The 22,643-nt window shown below is 34.5% G+C and overlaps 3 protein-coding genes across 8 annotated transcripts; 1 reads left to right on the top strand and 2 right to left on the bottom strand.

Moving 5' to 3' along the window:
• Positions 1-940: 940 nt before the first annotated feature.
• On the top strand, positions 941-8,951 carry LOC128676940 (uncharacterized protein). The gene is made up of 5 exons (XM_053757411.1): positions 941-1,217; positions 1,345-1,425; positions 1,669-1,801; positions 8,334-8,493; positions 8,626-8,951. Exons 1-5 carry the CDS (start codon positions 1,086-1,088, stop codon positions 8,798-8,800), a joined length of 681 nt encoding a protein of 226 aa, XP_053613386.1. The 5' UTR covers positions 941-1,085; the 3' UTR covers positions 8,801-8,951.
• LOC128676936 (uncharacterized) lies at positions 1,974-8,093 on the bottom strand. Of its 2 annotated transcripts, XM_053757401.1 has the most exons (5): positions 7,953-8,093; positions 4,432-4,548; positions 3,589-3,692; positions 2,825-3,049; positions 1,974-2,573 (listed from the first exon to the last, which is right to left on the bottom strand). In XM_053757401.1, exons 2-5 carry the CDS (start codon positions 4,514-4,516, stop codon positions 2,031-2,033), a joined length of 957 nt encoding a protein of 318 aa, XP_053613376.1. In that variant the 5' UTR covers positions 4,517-4,548; positions 7,953-8,093; the 3' UTR covers positions 1,974-2,030. The 2 variants fall into 2 exon arrangements, with proteins under 2 accessions (XP_053613376.1, XP_053613375.1); XM_053757400.1 differs by lacking the exons at positions 1,974-2,573; positions 2,825-3,049; positions 3,589-3,692; positions 4,432-4,548 and adding an exon at positions 4,940-7,338 and having other exon boundaries at positions 7,953-8,091.
• LOC128676937 (L-asparaginase 1-like) lies at positions 8,768-20,804 on the bottom strand. 5 transcript variants are annotated; one of them, XM_053757402.2, is made up of 14 exons: positions 20,466-20,804; positions 18,034-18,159; positions 17,494-17,606; positions 16,989-17,114; positions 15,353-15,477; positions 14,373-14,602; positions 13,916-14,073; positions 13,380-13,493; positions 12,837-12,893; positions 12,646-12,720; positions 12,096-12,240; positions 11,209-11,338; positions 10,525-10,750; positions 9,236-9,755 (listed from the first exon to the last, which is right to left on the bottom strand). In XM_053757402.2, exons 1-14 carry the CDS (start codon positions 20,707-20,709, stop codon positions 9,606-9,608), a joined length of 2,019 nt encoding a protein of 672 aa, XP_053613377.1. In that variant the 5' UTR covers positions 20,710-20,804; the 3' UTR covers positions 9,236-9,605. The 5 variants fall into 5 exon arrangements, with proteins under 5 accessions (XP_053613381.1, XP_053613377.1, XP_053613379.1 ...); XM_053757404.2 differs by having other exon boundaries at positions 9,236-9,751; XM_053757405.2 differs by lacking the exon at positions 10,525-10,750.
• Between the last annotated feature and the right edge of the window lie 1,839 nt (positions 20,805-22,643).

Here is a 22,643-nt window from a genome sequence, read left to right as displayed (position 1 = left end):
TAGATAATAGGTTACCTATTATTACCTATTATATTTCAATCGATACCTATTAATACTTTTAAGTATTTCGTAAAATTTCTTCACTACTATCACCTCATTATTAAATTAAAGGATTTTGAATATAACTCTTTCATCTTCCTAGACGCCATTAACTATTAGTGTTTTTTTAAACTTACTCGCTTTTTATACATACCTAACTACATAAATTTTAGTAACGGGACTTTTTTATTTAATGTTAAAAGATTCGTGCTAAGTCCCGTCAATATAAATTATGTAGCCATTAACCATGCTTTTTAATTTTAAAGCCACAAAAATCATTGAGGTAACAGGTGACTAACACAGACCTTTAATTTCTCTAGAGGAGAAAATTGAATGTCTGTGATGACCAAAAGGCTAGGCTGGAATATCGTGGCCAGAAATAATCAATACTATTACTATAAAGAGGTAACCGTTTGTGAGTTTATATGTTTATGGCGGGTAATCTCCGATACTACCGAACCGATTTCAAAAATTTCACTATTAGAAAGGTCTTATATCTAACATATCTAACATAGCTATAGGCTACATTTTATCTCATAATTCCCATGGGAGAGAAGCCCCGGTCAATAACTAGTATATCTATAATAATTCTTAGGTATCCTTTTTTTAAATATTATTTTTAATAACTTGTTTTTTTTTCTTTTTTAAATACAATAAGTTATGACATGTAAGACTACCTTAATATATTTTTCGGGACAACCGGATCACGGAAAAACATAATGGAATTTTGCTGTATGGGATGCTGTATGGGATACTGCTGTCATTATAGGAAGATATTCTAGTATAAAACTGTAATATTAAATTATCCTGACATGTCTATACTTCAATAACCCACATAATAGAGACATCAAGTAAAGCGCAAAGCATTTACACTTGCGAATTCCTCTCCATTGTGCACAACAATGCGCGGAAAAGTCCACGTTTCCTCTATTTCTTCAAATGCAGCATAAAAATGGCGCCAAACTGCGATTCGTTTTGCCACAGGTGTCACTTAAATTAGCTACAATTTAAAAAAAATAATTCCTGTAACAAATGGTGCAGTTGTGATGTATTTCAAAATGGATGTCAAATTAATACTCGTTTCATTCATTTGTGTATCGTTGGTGTGTGGGCATAAGAACAGGGATAAAAGAAGAGCTAGATTGTTTTCTTTCAATACTTTGGAAAATGATATTAAGGTGAGTTTTAGATCTATATTTTTATTAAAAATTAACTTTTAACTACGTAAAAATACCTACTTGTTCAGTTTGTAATTAAGATTTGAAGATTTTGTAATTAAAATGTTTCATTTCTAATGATTTTTAGGTCAATCTGGAGTTTTCGATACCATTCTTATCAATTCCTGTGAAAAAAACAATGGATAGCGGATTTGGGCTTCAATCTCTGGTAATGTACCTAATACTACAATAAGTTTCATCCTTATACGATTTAAATAGATTTGTTATACATGTCACACATGCTTTTTAACTTATTTTTGAAAATAATAATGAGATGAAAAAATTCTGGAATCGAGCGGGAATATCATTTCTTCGAATATTCATTTAACAATAAAAATGGGTTCTAAAATGGGGACAGTTTTACCGTTACAAAACTGAAACTAATATCGAATTAACCAGGTTTATATTTTAGGGCCTACCAACAGTTAACTTGAACCCAGGTGCCTTGGCTTTGGGAGGAGCCGTAGTCCTCGGTACAACCTTCGTGATACCGCTGTTGTTGAAGAAATTCGCTAACCAATACCCTGAACGAAGATATTCCAAAAGTAAGTATTACATCTTTTCAAGGTTTTCTCAATGTTTTATTTTGTACGTCTTAAATTTTCTGAATGAAACGAAACAATATTGTTTTTATTTTAATACCGTCTACTCCATCAGAAACTAACTTATTATTATTTTTGACCCTTAATCTTCTTGGAATTGAATAAAAAGTATTAATTTATCTGTGGGACAATATAATTTTACTGTTATACAAGAAACAATCACTTTTCTCATTTAGCCGCACGGGCCACAGCATGTGCTTCGCTTATTCGACTTCGGTTTTTTTCTGATTGACGTACAAGACCGTTTGCAAGGTGGTCGGGGTGGGTCCACAATCCCAGCATCAGCTGGAATATACTGAGTTTCTACGTGGATAAAATTTTTCCGTTTCCTTGGCGACAAATCAAAACACCCAAACGGTGGTGTATACTCAATATCCCAAGTAGCATTACTAGATAAAGAACTTAGCGACTCCTCTTGACAAATACAATCAGGTTCTTTGAATGCTGGACAACTGTCTATTACTTTATCTATAGCCGTTAGGTCATTACAAAACACATCCATGTAGGCACATTTGCAGATGTCTTCGACAGCTTCAGCTAAGGCTTTCCTGATTTCAGCGTCTCTTTGTTTTTTTAATTTGACCATTTTGCGCGCTTCTACCTTTGCTTGTTCTTCGGGACTTCGCTTCTTTATAATTTTGAACACCATTGGGTCACAGTTAACATAGGGATCTTCATTGGGCATTATATCCGTTAGATCTTTCAATGGGTTGACCTGAAATTTACTTTAAATCATTTTCAGATAGACGAGACACGAATGTTAAACTTTAATTCTTATAATACGTATACAGCATTCTGTGCATACAGCATATGTTAATTGAATGGGTTGATATTGGGTGCACCTCGTTAAATGTAATACCTATACTATTCCTCGTATTATTGCATGCTCAAATTAATTGAAAATTATAAGGTTAGATACATTTCCATAAGACAAGACAACCTTCTTAAACCATACCTTTTACCTACCTGAATGGTAAAAACATCGCCTTTCCTTTGGACTTTTAGAGCTGGTTTAGGTTCCAAAGGTTCCTCAGGTTCCGAGTCGCCTCCGCCTACATCGGCTCCTGGCTTGCTTCCTTTCTTCTTCTTCTTCTTGTTTTTATCTTTATCAGGACCTCCACGAGGACATTTGAAAGTCATCTTAGACGCTACGCTTTTGCCAATGACGCCTGGCTGCCAACCACGACGAAACTAAAAACAAAATTGTTTTTATATTAATATTTACATTTTGGTGTGTAGCTTTTGGAAAGGTCGAAAATCGTATGCACTCACATTTAGATTTAAGCATTAAAGTGAGGTCTAAAAAACGAATGTATACGAATTAATCTAATCCTAAATCTGCATTTAACCATTTGTGACAAACTGTACCTAGATTTAGCTGGAGATAAACACGATATAGCAAGGTGTAAGTAGTGTGTCTAGCCGAACGTAAACAGGTTACACCTAGGTCTAGCCAACTGAATCCGGCTAGGTCAAGCCAACTGAAACCGGCTAGGTCAAGCCAACTGAGACCGGCTAGGTCAAGCCAACTGAAACCGGCTAGGTCAAGCCAACTGAGACCGGCTAGGTCAAGCCAACTGAGACCGGCTAGGTCAAGCCAACTGAGACCGGCTAGGTCAAGCCAATTGAGACCGGCTAGGTCAAGCCAGCTAAACCTAAGTGCAGTCGCAGATCTATTCTTTAATGTTGTAGATTTTCTATCAAACCAAAATTATTAACTGCTTTCATACCTTCATTCCCGGGACATCCGTAGCGGTCCAGAGCCACCCCATACCAGCCGGTACGGGGTAGCCTGGCTTTATGAATATACATTGTTTATGACCTATAACACATCCTGAAAACATATACAATTTTATTTTTATGGTTATTCAGCAGCCTTGCGTAGAGCTTGCTACAAAGGTAATCTATAGATCTACCTGACTGTATAGCATAAAAGTAGACTAACTGAGACCTCGTCCAATTTCGATTTAGCCAATTTGCCGTTATAGTTAAACTGAGATCTAGCCTAACAGGAATCTCGTCCAATAGCGATCTAGTCTATGTATATATCTATTCTTAATGAGATGTAGTCGTAAAATCTATTTTTGTCGCCGTTTGGGGGCATTGACTAAATCGAAATTGGATAACAATTCAATTTCGTTTCAACGTACTACTATTTAGCAAAGCTTGCATTGTTGTGTTCCAGTTTAAAGGGTGAGAAGTGTAATTACAGGGTACTGAGGCAAAATACCCTAGGCCCCGAACTTGGCAACACGTATGTGATACCCCTGGTTTTGCAGACGTCCATGCTGTCTTTGGCTGGTTGTGACCACTTACAATCAGCATGGCTGTTTGCCTTCTTGATAGTATGAAAAAGTAGCCGTAGTATAAAAAGCTTTAGTGTGAGGTCGAAGGGGTGGAAGTCAGCCGAAATGTTGAAAATCGCCTTAGATTATTTTTTCAGCCAGCTAGATTTTCTGTTGTGTCAAGGACATTGTTAAGATTATGACACCCTTATTTTTATATCTAGGGCTTAAAAATTATTTGAGTTAGATGAAACAAGTAGAATATTTGAACTATTAATAGTACTATACCTGGATGAACGTCACCAAATGTGTAGTTGTATTTCGATGAATTCTTCTTTTTCTTCTTGTTAATAGCTTCCTCATCGTCAACCATTTTCTTTTATTTCTGGATACTCGGTTAAATTTCTAAGTGATAATAAATGTCTTACAGCCAATTCAATCTTACACACTAGGTACATATAAAATATATATTTTAGATGGACGAAGCTTTCGTCTCTGTAAGCATCATATTTTCTTTTGTGCAAAGCTTAATCCGTTGTAGAGAATATTTGTGTCAATGAATGGTTTTCTTCCTTCAATTAAAATTTTTCTTTAGGAAGTTTCTAATTATATAAATTCTCACGTGATAGTAGGCAAATTTTAATAACCATTTCCTTTCCTGCATCTTTAAAGCTAACATGAACTTTATATTCTTTATTAGGATACTAAGTAAGATTGCTTAGCTTTGGTTGTAAAGCGATAATTAAATAAATGAATACATAGAAACTTATCAAAATGGCAAAATGAAAAGCTAGTGATTGTTTCAGTTATTTATTAAGTGTTTTGATGTACTCCAGACTGTAAATTGTTTACAAAAATACTGAATTTGACTTTAAATGAAATATGGTAATATGATCAGCGGATCACTTGTGGGTTACAAAATAAAATGCCAATGCCATGTAGTTGAAATGTTTACTTCTTGGTTTCATCTTTAAATTTCTCCTGAATGGCCAATTTGTGAGAGCCGCAGCACGATCTGCCGGTCAGAGCTAACAGTCTTTGCTCTTTATCACAGCACCTTCTCTCTGTGTCCACGTTAAACTTATTGATGCAACGGAAATCATGATCTTTCTCTGATTTCAAGTACTCTTTAATAGCCTTCTTTATTCTTTCGTATTCCTTTGAACAACACACTTTACCAGCGTCGCTATAACTTGGAATTGCTGGAGGCAATGCTCCGGTCTTGTACATTCTTGCAAACCCATCCGGAACTGAACAAGGTCTACCCATTACTGGACATGGCCCCAGTTGTATAGGCGGCAGGCCATAAGGTAGAGGCTCTGCTTCATCGTCATCATCATCAACCTTCTTCTTATCGTCCTCTTTATCATTCTGTGTTACAGGGCAATTTGGCTTATGTTTGTACTGCGGACAATAAGGTTTGTGAGCTTTCCTTGCTGCTATATTACCTGCCTCAGTTATGCAGTCACAGTCAAATGTATTACACGGTGGCTTCGGTTTTGGTGGATCACATCTGCAGTCTTTGTCATCGGGGATCTGAGTGCAGTTGTATACATTCATATCACGCTTGTAGATAGCTTCTAAATTGTAAATATATCTATCATTATTTTCATTTAAGCTACGTGATGAACATTTTTGCACAGGTTCTCTAACAGTCGGGGTACTAGATGATTTTGTGACATAATAATCCGTATTACTTGTATTGTTGGGTGGCAAACTAAAACATTTTCCACCGCCACAACCACCTCTGCCACAAGCACCTCCACCACAACCACAGCCACTTCTATTATGTTGTGCCATATTTTGTGAGCTATCGTACTCCTTATTAATTTTATATGTTGGTTTATTGGACAGCATCGTGCCATATCCACCAACTTCACTACCACGATCGCTTTTATTTAAAAGTTTCATATTAATTTGACTTTGGTAATCAGAATTGACTTTGTAAGTTGCTTCTATATTTTGAGCAATGAATTCTTTGCCGTATTTAGATTCCTTAAAATTGGGTTCTCTATGAACATCAACGACGTAATTTATCTGTAGATTTGTCTTGCTACCCTTTGGTGTCGCACCAGTGCCAAACAGTTTGTTTTTCCTATCTTCACACGTATCATTCGCTGGTGTCAAACCACCACAACCACCACAAGTTGATTTTGGTGGGTTGTCGGGACACGTGTCACGATGCCATTTATCATCTTTACACACACAGCTGCCACAAACTTTTCTAGATTGTTGGTCATCTTTAGTTGGTTTTACACCACCTGCATCTTTTTTATATGATTCAAGATTACGTATATATGTTTTGACCTTATGTGCCAAAACACAGTTGGGATTTCCACACGGACCTGTAATATCGCCCATCCTGATTTTTTCAATAGGATATTGTTTCTTAGGCGGGTCTTTGTTTTGTTCATGTTCACATTTATAATCTTGTCCAGCTTGTCCTACACCACAGCTTTGTAGTTCTGTGCATACTTCAATCTTCTGTTGAGCATTATTAATAACATCCGGGTCTTCTAATGTAGTAGTCTCATATAAACTACCAACCATACAGAAGTTAGGATCATCACCCTCAATTCTTTTACATTGAAACATACTTGGAGCTTTATTTGTTCTAAATACGAACGCATCCGGATCTTTCATTAGTTGTTGGAATTCTGTGATTATAGCCTCGCCTAAGGCACTTATTCTTAAAATGAAGGCCACCTCGCCAACCTGTCTGCAGCAACATTCTGCTGTCAGAACAGTAATCTGCTTTATGCTTAGCGGCTCGTGAATCTTTGTTACATCGGAAGTTTCTTTTAGCATGTGGAAGAACTTAGTATCCCAAACCATTTGACCAACACCAACAAAAATTTCAACTTCATTTTCATCGTCGTTCCATACCTCAATCTCCAAGGGGAATTTAGCCAAAATCATTAAAATTGTATCAGGAAATGAAGGAAATAAGTAAGATTTACCCACTCTGATTGTCCTTGCATATTTTCTTCTTCCTTGTTCATCGCATTCAATGATATCGTCCTTTGTTTCTTGATTTAAGGCTAACTGCCCTTCCTTAATTATGAACTGTGTTTTAGGTCCAAATTTAATTTTAATGATTAGTTTCTTATTTGCGCCGCTCTGTGCATCTTCATCGGATGCGAATATTGTCACTTTGTCTATGAATATCTCAATCAGGTACATTTGCTCCATGACCTGCCGAGACCAAGTTTATAGTCAGAAAAATCACCTTTGTATCTTCTATGATGCACGATACACTTAAAACCGACAACGACATACTTTTTCGCGCTTTAGATTTATACTTTTTAGTTAGTACGTTTTTTATTTCAAAAAATTACATGAAAAGTTTCACAAAATCAATTTTCCCAGTAAATGATAAAATATTAGAAATAAAAGTGCAACATTACATTTGAACAGAGGCGAAAAAAAACTATCTACATTAAATAAATAGAAATACGTCTATGTAAATTCATAACGAATCAACATTTTATAACTTTAAAAACTAATCAATTGAATCATAGTAATTCAGAATTCGCTCTACCTGAAGTTGTCATTTACCTGAATTATTTTTTACTAAAGGATTGGGTAGGTCAGTTTTTGATTCTTCCAGTAGTTAGTCTTTTTCGACAAAAAGACTAAGACTACAAGTTTTAAATGGTCTATCTAAGAAAACTGACTCTATAATTAATGTTTGCTTCAAATAAGGAAAACTGGGTGAATGTAGCTTGTCCTCATAGATTACTTAAATTCATACACAAGAGTAAAACTGAGCAAGTAATACAAATATAGAATAGAAAGAAAATGCTTACTGCTTAGTTGATTCCTGGGGCCACCCTAAATGTAAATATACATAACTGAAGGCACTGAAAATTTTATTTTGTAACCCCAAACTTAGTGTTACGCCATGGCCTTTTGAACAACTGTCATTTTAACAACTTGTCATTTTTCGTTTGTATTAGGAACATTTCTTTTCTTCCGTTCAACCTTTTTAACTTCCGCAATACGAGAATGTATTGTTTTATTATTTTCTCTTTTGACAAAATAATCCGTCTTGTATTAAACCTGGTTAAAACCTAAAGAATTCTGAACACAAATTCTGCTCGGAGTGGAGCTCAATCCACGACTAGAAACAACTACTACATAAGACCTGCAACTTTGAGTATGGTCAAGTATAGGCTTTCTTTCCTCAGTGCTAAACAACGCTGAGTTCGATGCGGACTTGTTGTTGGGGTTTGTCAATGAGCTGCTGGATAGCCACAGTGTCCACGGCTGCAGCTTGAGGGTCGCCTGCTGGAGTGGCCAGAGCGCGCATTATGGCGACTTCATGAAGTTATGGGACCAAGTTACCAGGTACGATATCTTTTTGACTTCTTATCAACCAGAATTTCTCACTCTTATCCTCACAAGTTTATTCATAAATCTAATGGGTCAAAAATTTTTTGCAAGCGTTATGTTTATACTAATTCACATCAACATTTTCAGCAATAAAATAATATCAACCATGGTCAACACGACTGCAGTTGAAGACGCTATGATACAGGGTCGGAACGGTCATGATTGCTTGACCTTCACCCCTTGTCCCTTACAGAAGAACCATCTACCACAGATAATGAAAAACATTTCGTTGCTTACCAAAACATTCGATTTATTCTCATAAACTTTTACAAATAAATTATGTATATTTTTACACATATGTTTCAGTATTTTATGGTTAATTATGATTGTTGATAATAAATTATTAAATAAATAAACCAGATTTTTATAACAATTGTCTAATTAATCTGTAGCCTATGAAACAAAGTGTTGTACACTCAAATCAGATCAATTTAGGCTTTTACAGCACAGAATTATAGGTAAGTAAGAGGGACTGGGATAAAAACAAGCCTATTCACAAAATGTTTACAAAGTTGAAACATTAAAATTGTTGATTGTAATTTTACTATCGTTCACAGCAATTATAAATTTATCAATAGTCATCTATTCCAATTTTCATCAAAATCGACCTAGGCGTTTAGCCGTGAAAGCGTTACAGACTTTCGATTTTATGATATTGGTATGGAAGTATGGATGTTATTCAGTTATAAAACTATGTATTACGACTTTTTAAATGAATCCTCGAGATACAGAGATGCGGCGGTAGACGACAAAGACCATAGATAAAAGAAAAATATTCAAAGCCTTTGTTAAATATTGTCTCTCGCATGTCAGTGATGAAGCATAACATGTGATTGTTTACCACCTATGTGTTTATTTACCTACCCACAAAAAATACCATGTTTAATACAATAAAGATTATTAATTCACGTGCGATCGCGAGGTTTGTACACAATCCTCAAGATCTCTTTGTCGCCTTTTCCAACGCGCTTCTGTCACCTCTGGCTTCGTCGACTCAGTTAATTTACTCCTGCGAGGCCTGAATCTCACTTTATATTAATTACAGATACAATGTACAACAATTTATTTCATATGCGTTCTATGAATTTAACTATGTCATTTAGCTTGAGCTTCTTCGCGTAGTCCAGAGGAGTGGAGTCCATCACATCTTTGACATCGACCCTAGCACCTTTGTTTAGTAACAACTTGGTCGTTTCTAAACTTGAACACAAGACTGCCTGAAAAAGATAAACTAAGTCAACGAACGGGTAATGTCTCTCTCTGTCTCTCTTGACTGATTTCATTATCGGATGAGAGGCCCAGGGACTGCGTAAAAGACGATCAATGTTAAAGATTCGGCAATGATTTTACGTCTGGCCGCCTACCTAATTTCCTCTTCGGAAATGCTGTGATTGTCTATTAGTTGTCAATCTTAAGCTAAACATCTTGAACTAAACCAAATGTCTAAACTCAAATGTCTGGTTCTGGTTGGGTAAATTACTTGGTATAAAAAAATGTTCCACTTAGGTACCAAATATGTAGTTCCAGACCAAAGTTGTATATGGTGAACTGTTTATGCATTGTTCTAAAATAAACTTGTTATAAAAGATGTCATTAGGGAATGTTGTAATAATTTCGTAAGTATTTATTACGTAGTATCGTAAATTTAATCGATGTGCTTAATTAATTGATTTAACCTTTACAACTTTTATCAGTTGATTTGAACTTCTTAAATTACAAGCAATAGCTTCATCTATATCGCACAAGAACAGTGACAGAAGAACTTCTGTCACGGAAACTTTTATGTTTTGGTTTATCAACGAATCCTTGATAAACAAAATTATCGAAGTTAGGGTTCGTTTATGTAACGGAACTTATCATCAACTTTGTTTAAACTCTGCAATTATTTTTATTAATTCCAAAATATCGTTTGTTCGTTTTGTGTGTTTTTGACTGGCGTCTCATTGTGTCTAGCGACTTGTTATTTTGTTAAGAATATGAGCTCACCTTATGTAATGCTGTCTGTCTCAATTCATCAGCTAAATTGACATCAGCACCAGCCGTTATCAGAGATACGAGTCTGGTAGTGGATCCACTTCTAGTCGCTAAAGAAAGTAGCTCGCATATAGACTTTGATCCAATTGTGGACATATGTGCACCACAATTAAGCAGCATCTCAATCATAGCTAAGTCATCCCTTTGGATCGCTGTCAGCAGAGGCGTTTCTCCTGCTCTGTGATAAATAATAGGTACTTACCGCAAAATTCTTAGTGATTTAGGTACAAAACTATACACTGCACCGCGAAATAGGATGGTTAATACATTGTAATGCCAACAGCCTATTAGTACGGTTAGTAAATATACATATACAAAATTGATTTTCCGCTATTACCCAGATTAGGGCAATGAGACTTACTGTTGCCACAGAGAACTAACTATACCACAAATAACAGAGAAGCACCGACAGAATGGATTGTGACGGTATGGAAAAATAATGCGAATTGAATAACTAATAACAATGCAGCAATTTTGAAACTTAATAGATTCATAAGCAGAGGATAATATACCTAATACTTGGAATATTGGTCTATTATCAAAATTGCGTAAAATTTTGATAATACTATTTCATTATCAAGATATTAGCTTAACCGACTCCACATACATTGAATAATGATAAACAAAGAATCTAACCTAGTTCTAAGGTGTACATTTGCACCGTTCTTCATCAAAAATTCGACCATTGTTTTGTTCCCTCTGTCGATTGCTATGTGGAGTGCCGCCCTGCCTTCTGTACTCTGTGCGTTGATATCTGCTCCCATGTCTGTAATTAAATGATTATCTTGTTTAATATATTAACCTTAATCTATAATTTAAATACCTACTTATTATATACAAATAAATTAGAAATACTAGATATCACTTTTCACATTGAGTTGTTAATGTTTATATAGTCTTAGTTCTACTAGCAAGTAGTACCTGCTAGATACGTAAAGATTTTTGAGAGAAAAATATTATTTGTTTTACATTAGTATTTTGGTTCCATTGATGAATGTAATTCACTAATAAGCTAGAAGAAATTTATTTATTGCTGTTTGTGATATCTCTATCTCAAAAATATAAATTAATTTGAGTAGGTACTCTGCCATTTGTTAAACAACTTTTGTCTTGATACATTTATATTAAAGTTTAACAAGATATTGTCCCTGAAGTGCCAACACCATTAATTATTGAGATGAAAACAACAATCTAATAAATGAGAATAGATTGTTTTGAACTAAATGATCTTTGAATTATATTCCTTGTAGAGTTAATATGGCAATTGACTTTCAATTGGTCGAATCAGGAAAATGCCGTCTTCAAATAATAAACCTAATACCCAAAATATTGCATTGAATATTATCAGTTTTCGTTATAGCAATGAGTAATAGGCCACATTGAAGTTCATTTCGAAACACAGTAGGTATGTAAAATTAATACGTGTAATTTCAGAAAATTGTAATTTTCTACATCTATCTAACATCTATACACATTTTATAGTACAACATGAAGATATATTATAAATAAAAAGAGATAGAAACCGAGCATTTTCTTGACTCCTCTCTCATCGTCCCTTTCTATGGCGTTAGTCAGCAGAGCACTAAACACTTTCTCTGTGACCTCGATCAGCACCTTCGGAGACTGAATATTGAGGCTAGTGGCCAAGGCGTCCACTAGTGTACTGTCCTGAAATTAATATGTCATAAATCACACAAATGGCTGCAGTGAACAGAGTTCTTGAAGCGATGAAAAACATAGAGGTTACTTGTCTTTCCTTGCACATTATAAAAATCTTTCAAGAGATTCAAAATAGACTATGGCTTTACGATTTCATGCTATTCCAAAATTTCTTTTTCCAAAATTTCAAACCCATGAAAAGATTTATAATCAAGATTTTATCTACAACTAAAATTTACCGATCAGGTAGGTACATGAAAGTGACTACTTCACCAAACTTCTACCACTATCAATTCTATTTTAATTTTTGATTGAATGAATTGAATGATCTAATGACATGATTATATACTGAGACTACTGTCTTCTTAAGTCTCTTCTAATCTTCTAATATTACACATTTAGGTATTAATTAACCTTGAAATCCATCTGATCTTTATTTTCCCGTACACCACTAACACTGGCCCTCGAAAAACTTGAGCCGTGTATGGGCTAGATGAGGAAAAAATATTAATTGAGAATTTGACCATTGCCCTTATCACTATATTTTCTCCATTCAGCTGAAAGAACTGTTTCTCTTCAATTTTATTAGTACATAGAAAGCATACCTCTGGCGCTATAGGTGATGTGTTGGTCAGTTCTCCTCGTATATTTGTGTACATCATCTGAAAAAAGTAAATTCTGTTATACAAAAAAACTATTATCTGTTATAATTATGTATTGGAACAGTAGTAGTCAAATGGTGAATTAAAAAGTCCCAGGTTCGAACCCTACCTCATGTCACATGAGTTTGTTTACTAATCTGACAAATATATAGTAGTTTTCATAAAACACCACTTGCTTCCGGTGAAGGAAAAACATCGTGAGGAAAACTGCACACTGGTTGTCAGTTTCAAGTTCACTGTGTGTATGTGATTACTTGCCACTAGACGCGTTTAATAGTTTGTAAGTCATGTGAGATGCCATTAGGCGACTTGAATAAAACTCTGTCACTAGTGATAACAATTAAGGTTAATTAAGGTTGGACTTCAGAAGCTGGTACTATTGGAAAGTGGTTACCATAGCTACGACAGCTGGTAGCTGAAGTGAATCAGGCGTGATCTGTTGCTCCTATAGTATCATAACAGTATAACAAGTTCTATATGTCTCACCTCAACTTTCTCTTTATAGCTGAGTGCCGTTTTAGAGAGCACGTACGAGAGTTTGGTCAGAGCCGCTTCAGGGGTCATGTCATACCCTGATATGACACCCCAGCCCGCCAGGAGCTGGAAGTAAACAATTTTAATTTCGAAGTACCTGACTTATTAGCTCTCACCACAATCAAAAAGAGCGATGTTTTGTCGATGGAGTATCTCTCCCACTAATTGCTACACCAGCTAATTTGATACGATGTAGGTAGCAAATGTAAAGCCTAAACTATAAAAGAGTCAACTAGTTAAATGATAACAAATTCAAAACCAAGTAATATGAATCCAGAATGATTAAAATAAAGAACATAGCTCAGCAACATATAATTTATTATATTTCGTAGCAGAACTTAAAATCACGCACGCACATTCAGTTTGATAATGCAGGATTATATTTACGCTTTTTTAGTTCATTGGATTTCTACATCAGATCGTGGGCTGTTTATAAAATGTCTTTATGTACAAAAGTACAATAAAAATTGTACTTTTCTAATACGTACTTTACCAGTTTCATAGATCGGCGCGACCACCGACCCAGTGGCACACTGAGTAATGTTCACCACCACAACCCCTCTTCTCACCGCTGCTGATATTTCTTCAAACACGTCTGCCCTGTTCGTCGGGATGTTTCCTGCTCCGTATGTAGATAGTACCACACCTGATGGAGTAAAGACGGTTACGGTTATTGAGCCTTTGGTGTGAGAATATTCGTCTTTGATCATATTCACAAAAATCTTTTTTGTCGTAAGCGTACGGGATGTATGTACTCGTACGTATGCGGAGGAAAGATATGAATTTATGATTGACGAAATAATCGCAAATCTACTCAAAGCAGAAGGAAGAAAGAAAATAAAAAATAAGTAATACATTTTTATTTTCCTTCTATCTTATCTTCTCTTCCCTTCCGAAGATTGAGACAATGAATAAACATCTATTATTCGGAGGATTTCTTATCACCTTCAATGGGTGGCTGAAAGAATGCCTTGACGACAGCAAGGCTGATACTGGGGAAGATGGTCAGCATGCCGACGTTCTTGCTCATCTTGGCATGTAGGTGGCATTTCTGGATTGACGTGGGCTTGAAGATCGCCCGCTTGTTAATTTCGAAGTCCAGACCGACCTCGACTAAGGGCACACAGTTGGGAGAGTCGAAGGCGTAGAGATTGTGTGCTGAGATCTTACGAGTCCTGTACAAAAAGGAAATGATATTGGCAAATATTAATTGCAATGGATTATAAGGTACGGTACCCATAGTGAACTTGGTAAAATCCCATTGACCTCATGAGAAAAAAGGTAATATATAATAGGTATGATAAAACTTTTCCAAATCTAACAAGAGTTACTGTTTGCTGGGTACAGTTGATGATACTTAAATGTAAAAAATAAAATACGTTATTCATCATCATCAAAGCAAAGATTATTAACATACCGATTCTCTAAATCTTCCCAAGACATAGATTATGCAACATTTTATTACATCAGTCCAGATAAGACTGCTGACATAAAAAGAACCAGCTGATAAGAAATTTAAAAATAATTTGTCTTGTCATGAACATTAATCCTCAATTTCTAAAAGGTTCTTTTAAGTCCCGAATTACTTAGCTACTTTACTTAACTCTTTAGCATTTTTCTATAATATTCCAAGCGATGTTTTCATTCTGTGCATTTTCTGCGACGTTATATGATCGAACTACATAGTACTTATGTTAAATCATCGTTGTTGGGTTCATATTGGGATTGGGATGGGATTTGTAGTTATTTTTATTTTGTACCTGTTTTAGTAGTTGTTCTGGCCAACGAATATTACTGCAGTAATTAATAACTTTGACTTCTACGTGTTTCTTCTTCTTAACGTGTCGACTCGGCGAAACAAGTTAATGAAGACCAATAAGAAGCTATCAACTGCAAAATTTCAAAAGTTTCTCAACATATATTACCTGTTGCCCCTATAGAGTTTGCTGCCGAAGAATACAGTCACTTCTGGGATATTCAGACCACCAGCGATCAGGAGTGATGACACGAAATTGTCTGTCCCATCACTTCGGGGCTCAAATATCGGTATCTGATAACAACAAGAAATTATTGAGGTGTATAATTCAATACGCAAAGTCATAGCACCGCCCTTACCTATTAGTTTAATTCCTGCTATCAAATATCTGAGTACACGGGCGGAGATTTTAATGTACCAGTGCCGGCAAATTCCTTTTCGGTTCAATTTTCTCGATTTTCATTAACTAAGTTTTTAAAAGTCAGATGACTAAGTATCTTCACCTTAACATCAAAAATTAAAAAAGAAACTTCAAGTGTTGACATGTTAAATGCAGTGAGAGAGTAGGAAATAATTTATGTAATTACTCTTAGTTTTTGTTTATGATCGATTGATACTTAGATAACCTAACATTTACAGTTTATGCGATAATTTCAAATGGATGTAGCATGCGCAGAGTAATCAAGCTGCCCTAATATTTCAAACAAGCGGTTTCTTCAGTAAATTGCGATATTGATTTATCGTGAAGGTTTTCCCTGCGATTGTTTATTTGCAGTCTTAATTGAAACATGCGACATAGATCGAGTACCTACTTTATTTCTATTTTGTAGATCTATCAGGTATACAAAGACAATTATATTTATTTAAGTACACATTCTGCAAAGATATGGCGCCCATTGAATATTAGCTGTAAAATATTTTCGTTCGATTTCATCTTTTGCTTTTACTACTGTATAATAAATTTGAGAAAAACATTTTTTTCAAAGTGCCTTCTAGATGTTTTATATTATGATCACCCGGGCTTCATCGGTCTATACAAATTACGGCTCAATAATTGCCCTTTTAAGAGATAAAGTTTACTTTTTTGATTAATAATACACCAGTGTGTAGATTTTCTCACGATGTTTTCCATATGAAATTCGTCAAGACCAATGTCGAGATCAAAATAAGATATAGCCATTTTACAGATATATATTGACGAATATCCATATATATTTATTTATCTATATGCCTAACTAAAGAATACTGTTCTCTAATCTTAACAAGAACGGTAACTAGTTTTCATTAGCAAGAGACTAGAGATTACTGTAAACGGATATGATTGGATTAGCCACTAACGTCGACATAAAAATTTTGTCACGAGGTTAAATAAGATAATAAGGAAAAGTTTCCGGAAAATAAACAATTTATAGGAAGAACTCTGGTATCTATCTAAGTTTACATGGGATGAACGTATGCAAAAATGGTTATGTCGGATTTTGAGAGTGTTCTTAGAACGAAAACGTATATAATTATGAAGCTTGCTTTATCATGCATTCATGGATGAATAAACAGAGAAGAGGAGAAATTAATTTTTTGAATAAATAGTTATTATCATATAGGTATTGAGTAAGTTTCAGATATTAACTTATTTATTTTGGTTTTGGTTGTTGAAAAGACAACAATGGACAAACAAACAGAGATGTTGGATTAAAGTGAATGTGCCGAGGATGAATATGATTATGTCTGCATATTCTCATCACTTTTACTCTGATCCTTTATCTATAAAAGTATATACTAATAAAGAAATAGATGAGAGAAAATACCTGTGCCCCAGTCAATATAACGCATTTTCCAATATTCTCAAACATGAATGACAGAGCTGAAGCCGTGTACGACAAAGTGTCGGTGCCGTGGAGTACCACAAATCCATCATAAGAGTTGTAGTGTTTCTGAAATGAACAGCTGATATTATTAAATAAAAATTTCCATTCTAGATTGTTAAAGGATGTAACTAGGTACCTACAACAGATTTTAGATACACTACTTATAAGATATTGGCCAAGTGAAAGTATGAAAAAGACAGCGCTATTGCATCATATTTATTAAATTTGCATTGTGTTTTTCTTTTGTTTGCATTCCTATTTTCCTGCGGCTAAAACCGCGTGATATTCGTTTCGAAAAAACAATTTGTTTTCTGCAAAACTATTTGATGTAAAATCTACTACACTACGATTGTATATAACGATCAATTCTGGTTGGAAGCATGACGATGAAAAGATTATCCAACATAATTAAAGTGTTAATCAGACCACCAAATTTGTGTCTCACCATGACATCCTCAGCAATCAGGACCCACTCCGCCTCTGTCATGTTGGATGAATCCAGCAGTTCTTTACATTCAGAGATTTTGTACAATATCCTCAGATCTAAGTCTTTTGATTCTGTAAACAAATCAGATATGTTATATAAGCTCAGTACCACTCTGATATTTATGCACAGTACAAATCATACATATCAGAATATATTTGTTACAATTGATTTGTTTGCCGGTAAAATAATTTACTAAATCAGCTGAAGTTTTTACATGCAACATATAAATTATTCATGGTCCCATTTTTTGCATAGCTAATGGTGTCCTATTGTTCTTTGGTATAGGTACCGGTTTTGGCATAACATATTTTGGCATAATAGGCCTAAGGCATAATTTTTTTGGCTTAGGTGTAAATGTGTAACTAATCATGTGATAAAATGGTCAAATCTGTGTATGCATCAAAAGATGCGTGACGAGAGCCTTACACTATAAATTATATTATCAACTACCAAGTATTTACCTATCATTCAAGTATATTTTTCTAAAAAACTTCTCACCAGGTAATACTAAAAATGATGAATCGAAATCTGGTCGGCTAAGTCTCTGTTTCCAATACACAGCGTCGTGCAGCTGCGGGTAGGAACGTATCATGTTCTCGAAGATTCCTTTCTGAGGTATGAGAACTGGAACAAATGCATAGTTTTCATAGATTTGATGATGCCTTTAGGCGACGTGTGTTGGCACCAGTGTTGGCAGTGTAACATACTTGAAAATAAAGAAATATTTTAGATTAGACATAATTATTTCTAATGAAATAAATAGATCGACTTTTGTTTAAAATTCAGAATCTCTCACTAATATTATACTCGTAAATACGAAATTATTATTAGATTGATGTATTTTTATACGGTCATGATCTACGGAACGGATTTCGATGTTATTTCGTACACGAGTAGAATACCTTTAACATGAGTCGCTCTATTTTTTTATTCTAGAAATTCTTGGGAGCGATCGAACTCTGGTAATTATTTATCAAATGTAAATTTATTATAGATTTATTAAAGTAATTAGATACCTATCCTATATTATAATCTATATATCCCATCATAAAAAAAACATTGACTATGAAAATACTACAAAAATATTGATTTTTGGATTCTAGATTACTTCAGCCTTCCTTCTTTGTTCCTTGTAGCTATACTTTGCATAGTTCCAGACATTAGTGCATTCAAACAAACATACAAATAATTCGACGTTATTAATCTTATTGTAAATTTGAACTCTAACAGCTCTACAACAACTCTATGCAGCTGCAAACTACTAGGAAATCTCAAACGATATGTAGATCAGTCGAACGTGTGTGATCTTTTGTATGTATTCGTAGTGTGATAATAGGTCTGTACGAGAATAACTGAATAACTGTCATCATTACCACCACGTGAGTTCGTTGACTTTTACACGATTTATAATAAGTAGAATATACATGTATATCGACGTCCATCGACATCGTAAACAGAAGCATTTTGAGCGTGACATTTATAATGAATAGTTACGGGTGAAATGTGAATTTACGATCTAGGATCTAGAACTGTAGTCTCCTTTTCACTTCGGTTGCAAGGAATTAATAATCCTACTAATATTTGCAAATGCGAAAGTTTGTGAGAATGTATGTTTGTTACTCTTTCACGCAAAATCTACTGGACGAACTGTTATGAAATTTGGTACACGGGTAGAATAACACATACATAGGGTACTTTTTATCCCGAAATTCCCACGGGAACGTTAGTAATATTATAAAAAAGCATTCTAATATTCGTAGATTTGGCCAATTAAGTTACTGGCCACTCACAAGTAGATTAGACGAAGATTTTACTTTAGATCATTTCACTTTTGTATGAGATTTTATTTTACGCTCAAGAAATGCTTAAACGAGGATTTTAAATAATGTTTTCTAGAGTTTAAGCTCTAGTAAACCCTATTTTTATGCAGCTTTATATCCATACGAAATATCAAGTCAATCGTTACAAGTGAAAAATCAATATTTATCTATAATATGTTTATGTATTTTTTATTTATAAAAAAAATCTTAAGAGAAAATTACAAATACAAGTAAAATGAACAAATGTACAAATGAAGTAAAAAGATTGATTTACATTTTGCGAAACATTAAAAACAGAAAAACCGGACGCGTAAAACGTGTTTCATCACGATAACATAATATTACGGATTTCATCATACACGTTGCTAATTGGCAAATATCATTCATACCACAATGTACTGTTATCCAAACGATCCTAGTTCATAGTTTTACCATAAAAATCATTACATTGTACAACTAGATCTATTTTACAAGCTTATATTTAAATTGTAATTTTATTCGATCTTATAATCTTATATTCTTGGGTGGAATATTACAATTCAAGTTTGAAGCAGATATCTACAACCAATTGAGCTGAAATTTTGTACACACGCTTAGTTTGGATGACTACTATGAATGCATTGTTATGATAGCATGGCCTGATGGTGCACCAAACAACGGCTCCAGACGAGGGAACTCCTTAACGGTTTACTGCACGGATTTTTTTCACACAACACGTTAAAAATTACTTTATTTTCCTGGGAATAAAAAAAAAATACTGGAGCAATTAGAAACTAACTTTTATATTTCTTTTATCTATGCTTATACCAGTATTTCAAGAAAGTAACTCGAACTATCAATTATTTAACTCTGGGGATATTTAATTTACCTATAATTTATATTCCTAATATAATTTCTAAATATAAACCGACATAAATTTCGTATAATTTTGATTCAGCGTAGCGCCAAAGTTAGTTTTATTTTATAAATGTTATAAAAAGGCGTTTCTTCATCTTACAATTGATGTCCTTATTACCCTGTTACCCATGTGTCGACTAATGTTTTCAACAATTTCATAAACATCTCGCTTTTACCCCACAGCTCGACTATTCATTACAAACATTGTCTCACCTCCCTCATTGTTTTTGATCATCCCAATGGTACCACCGGTATACAACACATACACTCTCCTCTCATTGCCGCTGACATTTTTCACTGAACTATTAGCACTATTCCCCGTTAATTCCATAAAACTTTTCGTTTTCTTAACCCTAGCCGCTAATTTAGTATTAACTTCACCATTTTGATGGCCATTGACCTTGTCACCGTTTGACGTTTTATTTTCAAAATTGTGAATAACCTCATTTGAAATCATTTCTTGTTTTTTTTTTTTTAGTTATTTTGCCCGTTTCGCGCGTTTTCGACATGCGCTCACCACATTGGAGCGACTTGTAAGTGACTGAAGCATATTTTTCTTTTGACTATCGTCACAGTAGAGTACTCACTATATCATTGTAGTCATACTGAATTATGCGTAGACAGTTTACATTATAAGCCTGTTAAATAAATTATTTCAAGGCTCCATAATGTTAGATGTTTATTTTACGGCTAATTTTGTATAGGTTAGATAAACTTTTTTTGATTTGTTGTACGGAAACTGATATAAAGTAAATAAGTACTAACGCAGTTGCAATTTTTTGCGACTAATAATATTAATGACCTCTACTGATAAACTCTGATAGTTCTAGTATTAAGCTGGTTACGACTGAGTGTACATTAATGTGTTATTCCATCACTATTTGACCTTTTCATCGTTACTTAATAATTGTGTTTTTATCACCACATGTTTTTGTTTTATTTTTGCCCTCCTTACACATTAACTCCCGCCACAAAATCTTAGGGGTGTCTGAAAATCAGCTTTATTTCCAACAAAATTTTGAGACATTCCTTTGTCAACTTGTTATTACACAATTTTTCTCTAAAACTAAAATAATATATGTTAAAGTATTGTAATACTAAGTGTGACAATAAAGTGATTTTTTATTTATTTATTTTATATTCTCATGCTGAGCAGCCAAGCTAAATTTGGATTAGACAGTATGTACGTTTGCCCTAGGACCAGACCAGAGAGGGTCCCAAATAGTGGGAAAAGTGGGAATAGATAAAGGCAGAGAAAGATATGGTAGGACGAGACGTTGATGGTTTGGGATAGTCCACAAATTACGTGACGCAAACTGGAGTGAGGGGTTCGACCAAGCGTAATGCTTACAACATGCTTTAAGTTTTGCTTATATGTCTGTGATAATATATTAAATGAATATATTGTATCTATAATAATATTATATATGTATAGTATACAGATATATTATTATGTGCGGTCTTTATGGCACAAGAAGCCAGAACAATTAATTTATTTTTTTAAATTTTAGTCCATCTGTCTGTATGTATGTTTATTCGCGCATTACAAAAAATCTACTGAATGGAATTTGAAGCGGTTAACAGTTGTATGTAGCACATGATCTAAGTTAAAATCTGGTATAGGTTTCATCGCGATACGTTGCTTAGATATTGATTTAAGATATTGATTAAAATAATATATGAGCGGACGCACATAATAAATGCTGGCGAAGCCGCGGGCAAAAGCTAGTACATTAATATCATCCGGGGCACCAAAAGTTAATTGATTTACTTACTTAGACCCGTAAATAAGTAGGTAACCTTACTATTATTATAAAGATATGTACTATTATTATAAAGCGTTTGTGACTTTGTAAGTTTGTATCTGTGGTTTGTATGTTTGAGACGAAACTACCGAACCGATTTCAAAAATTCTTTCACCATTAGAAAGGTACGTTATCCGAGATTGTTATAGGCTATGTTTTATCTCAAAATTCCCACGGGAGCGAAGCCCCGGGCAACCTCTAGTTCAGTATAAACCTGAATGAACCTATACAAATCAAATTATTGATTAAGCTATTACTTACATAGGAACCTGATTATTGTACCCATTAAATACACAGTGTCGACTAATGTTTTCAACAATTTCATAAACATCTCGCTTTTACCCCACAGCTCGACTATTCATTACAAACATTGTCTCACCTCCCTCATTGTTTTTGATCATCCCAATGGTACCACCGGTATACAACACATACACTCTCCTCTCATTGCCGCTGACATTTTTCACTGAACTATTAGCACTATTCCCCGTTAATTCCATAAAACTTTTCGTTTTCTTAACCCTAGCCGCTAATTTAGTATTAACTTCACCATTTTGATGGCCATTGACCTTGTCACCGTTTGACGTTT

The sequence above is a fragment of the Plodia interpunctella genome, chromosome 17 (genome assembly GCF_027563975.2).
Source record: "Plodia interpunctella isolate USDA-ARS_2022_Savannah chromosome 17, ilPloInte3.2, whole genome shotgun sequence".
Lineage (NCBI taxonomy): Eukaryota > Metazoa > Arthropoda > Insecta > Lepidoptera > Pyralidae > Plodia > Plodia interpunctella.
This window is presented reverse-complemented; position numbering and strand designations above follow the sequence as displayed.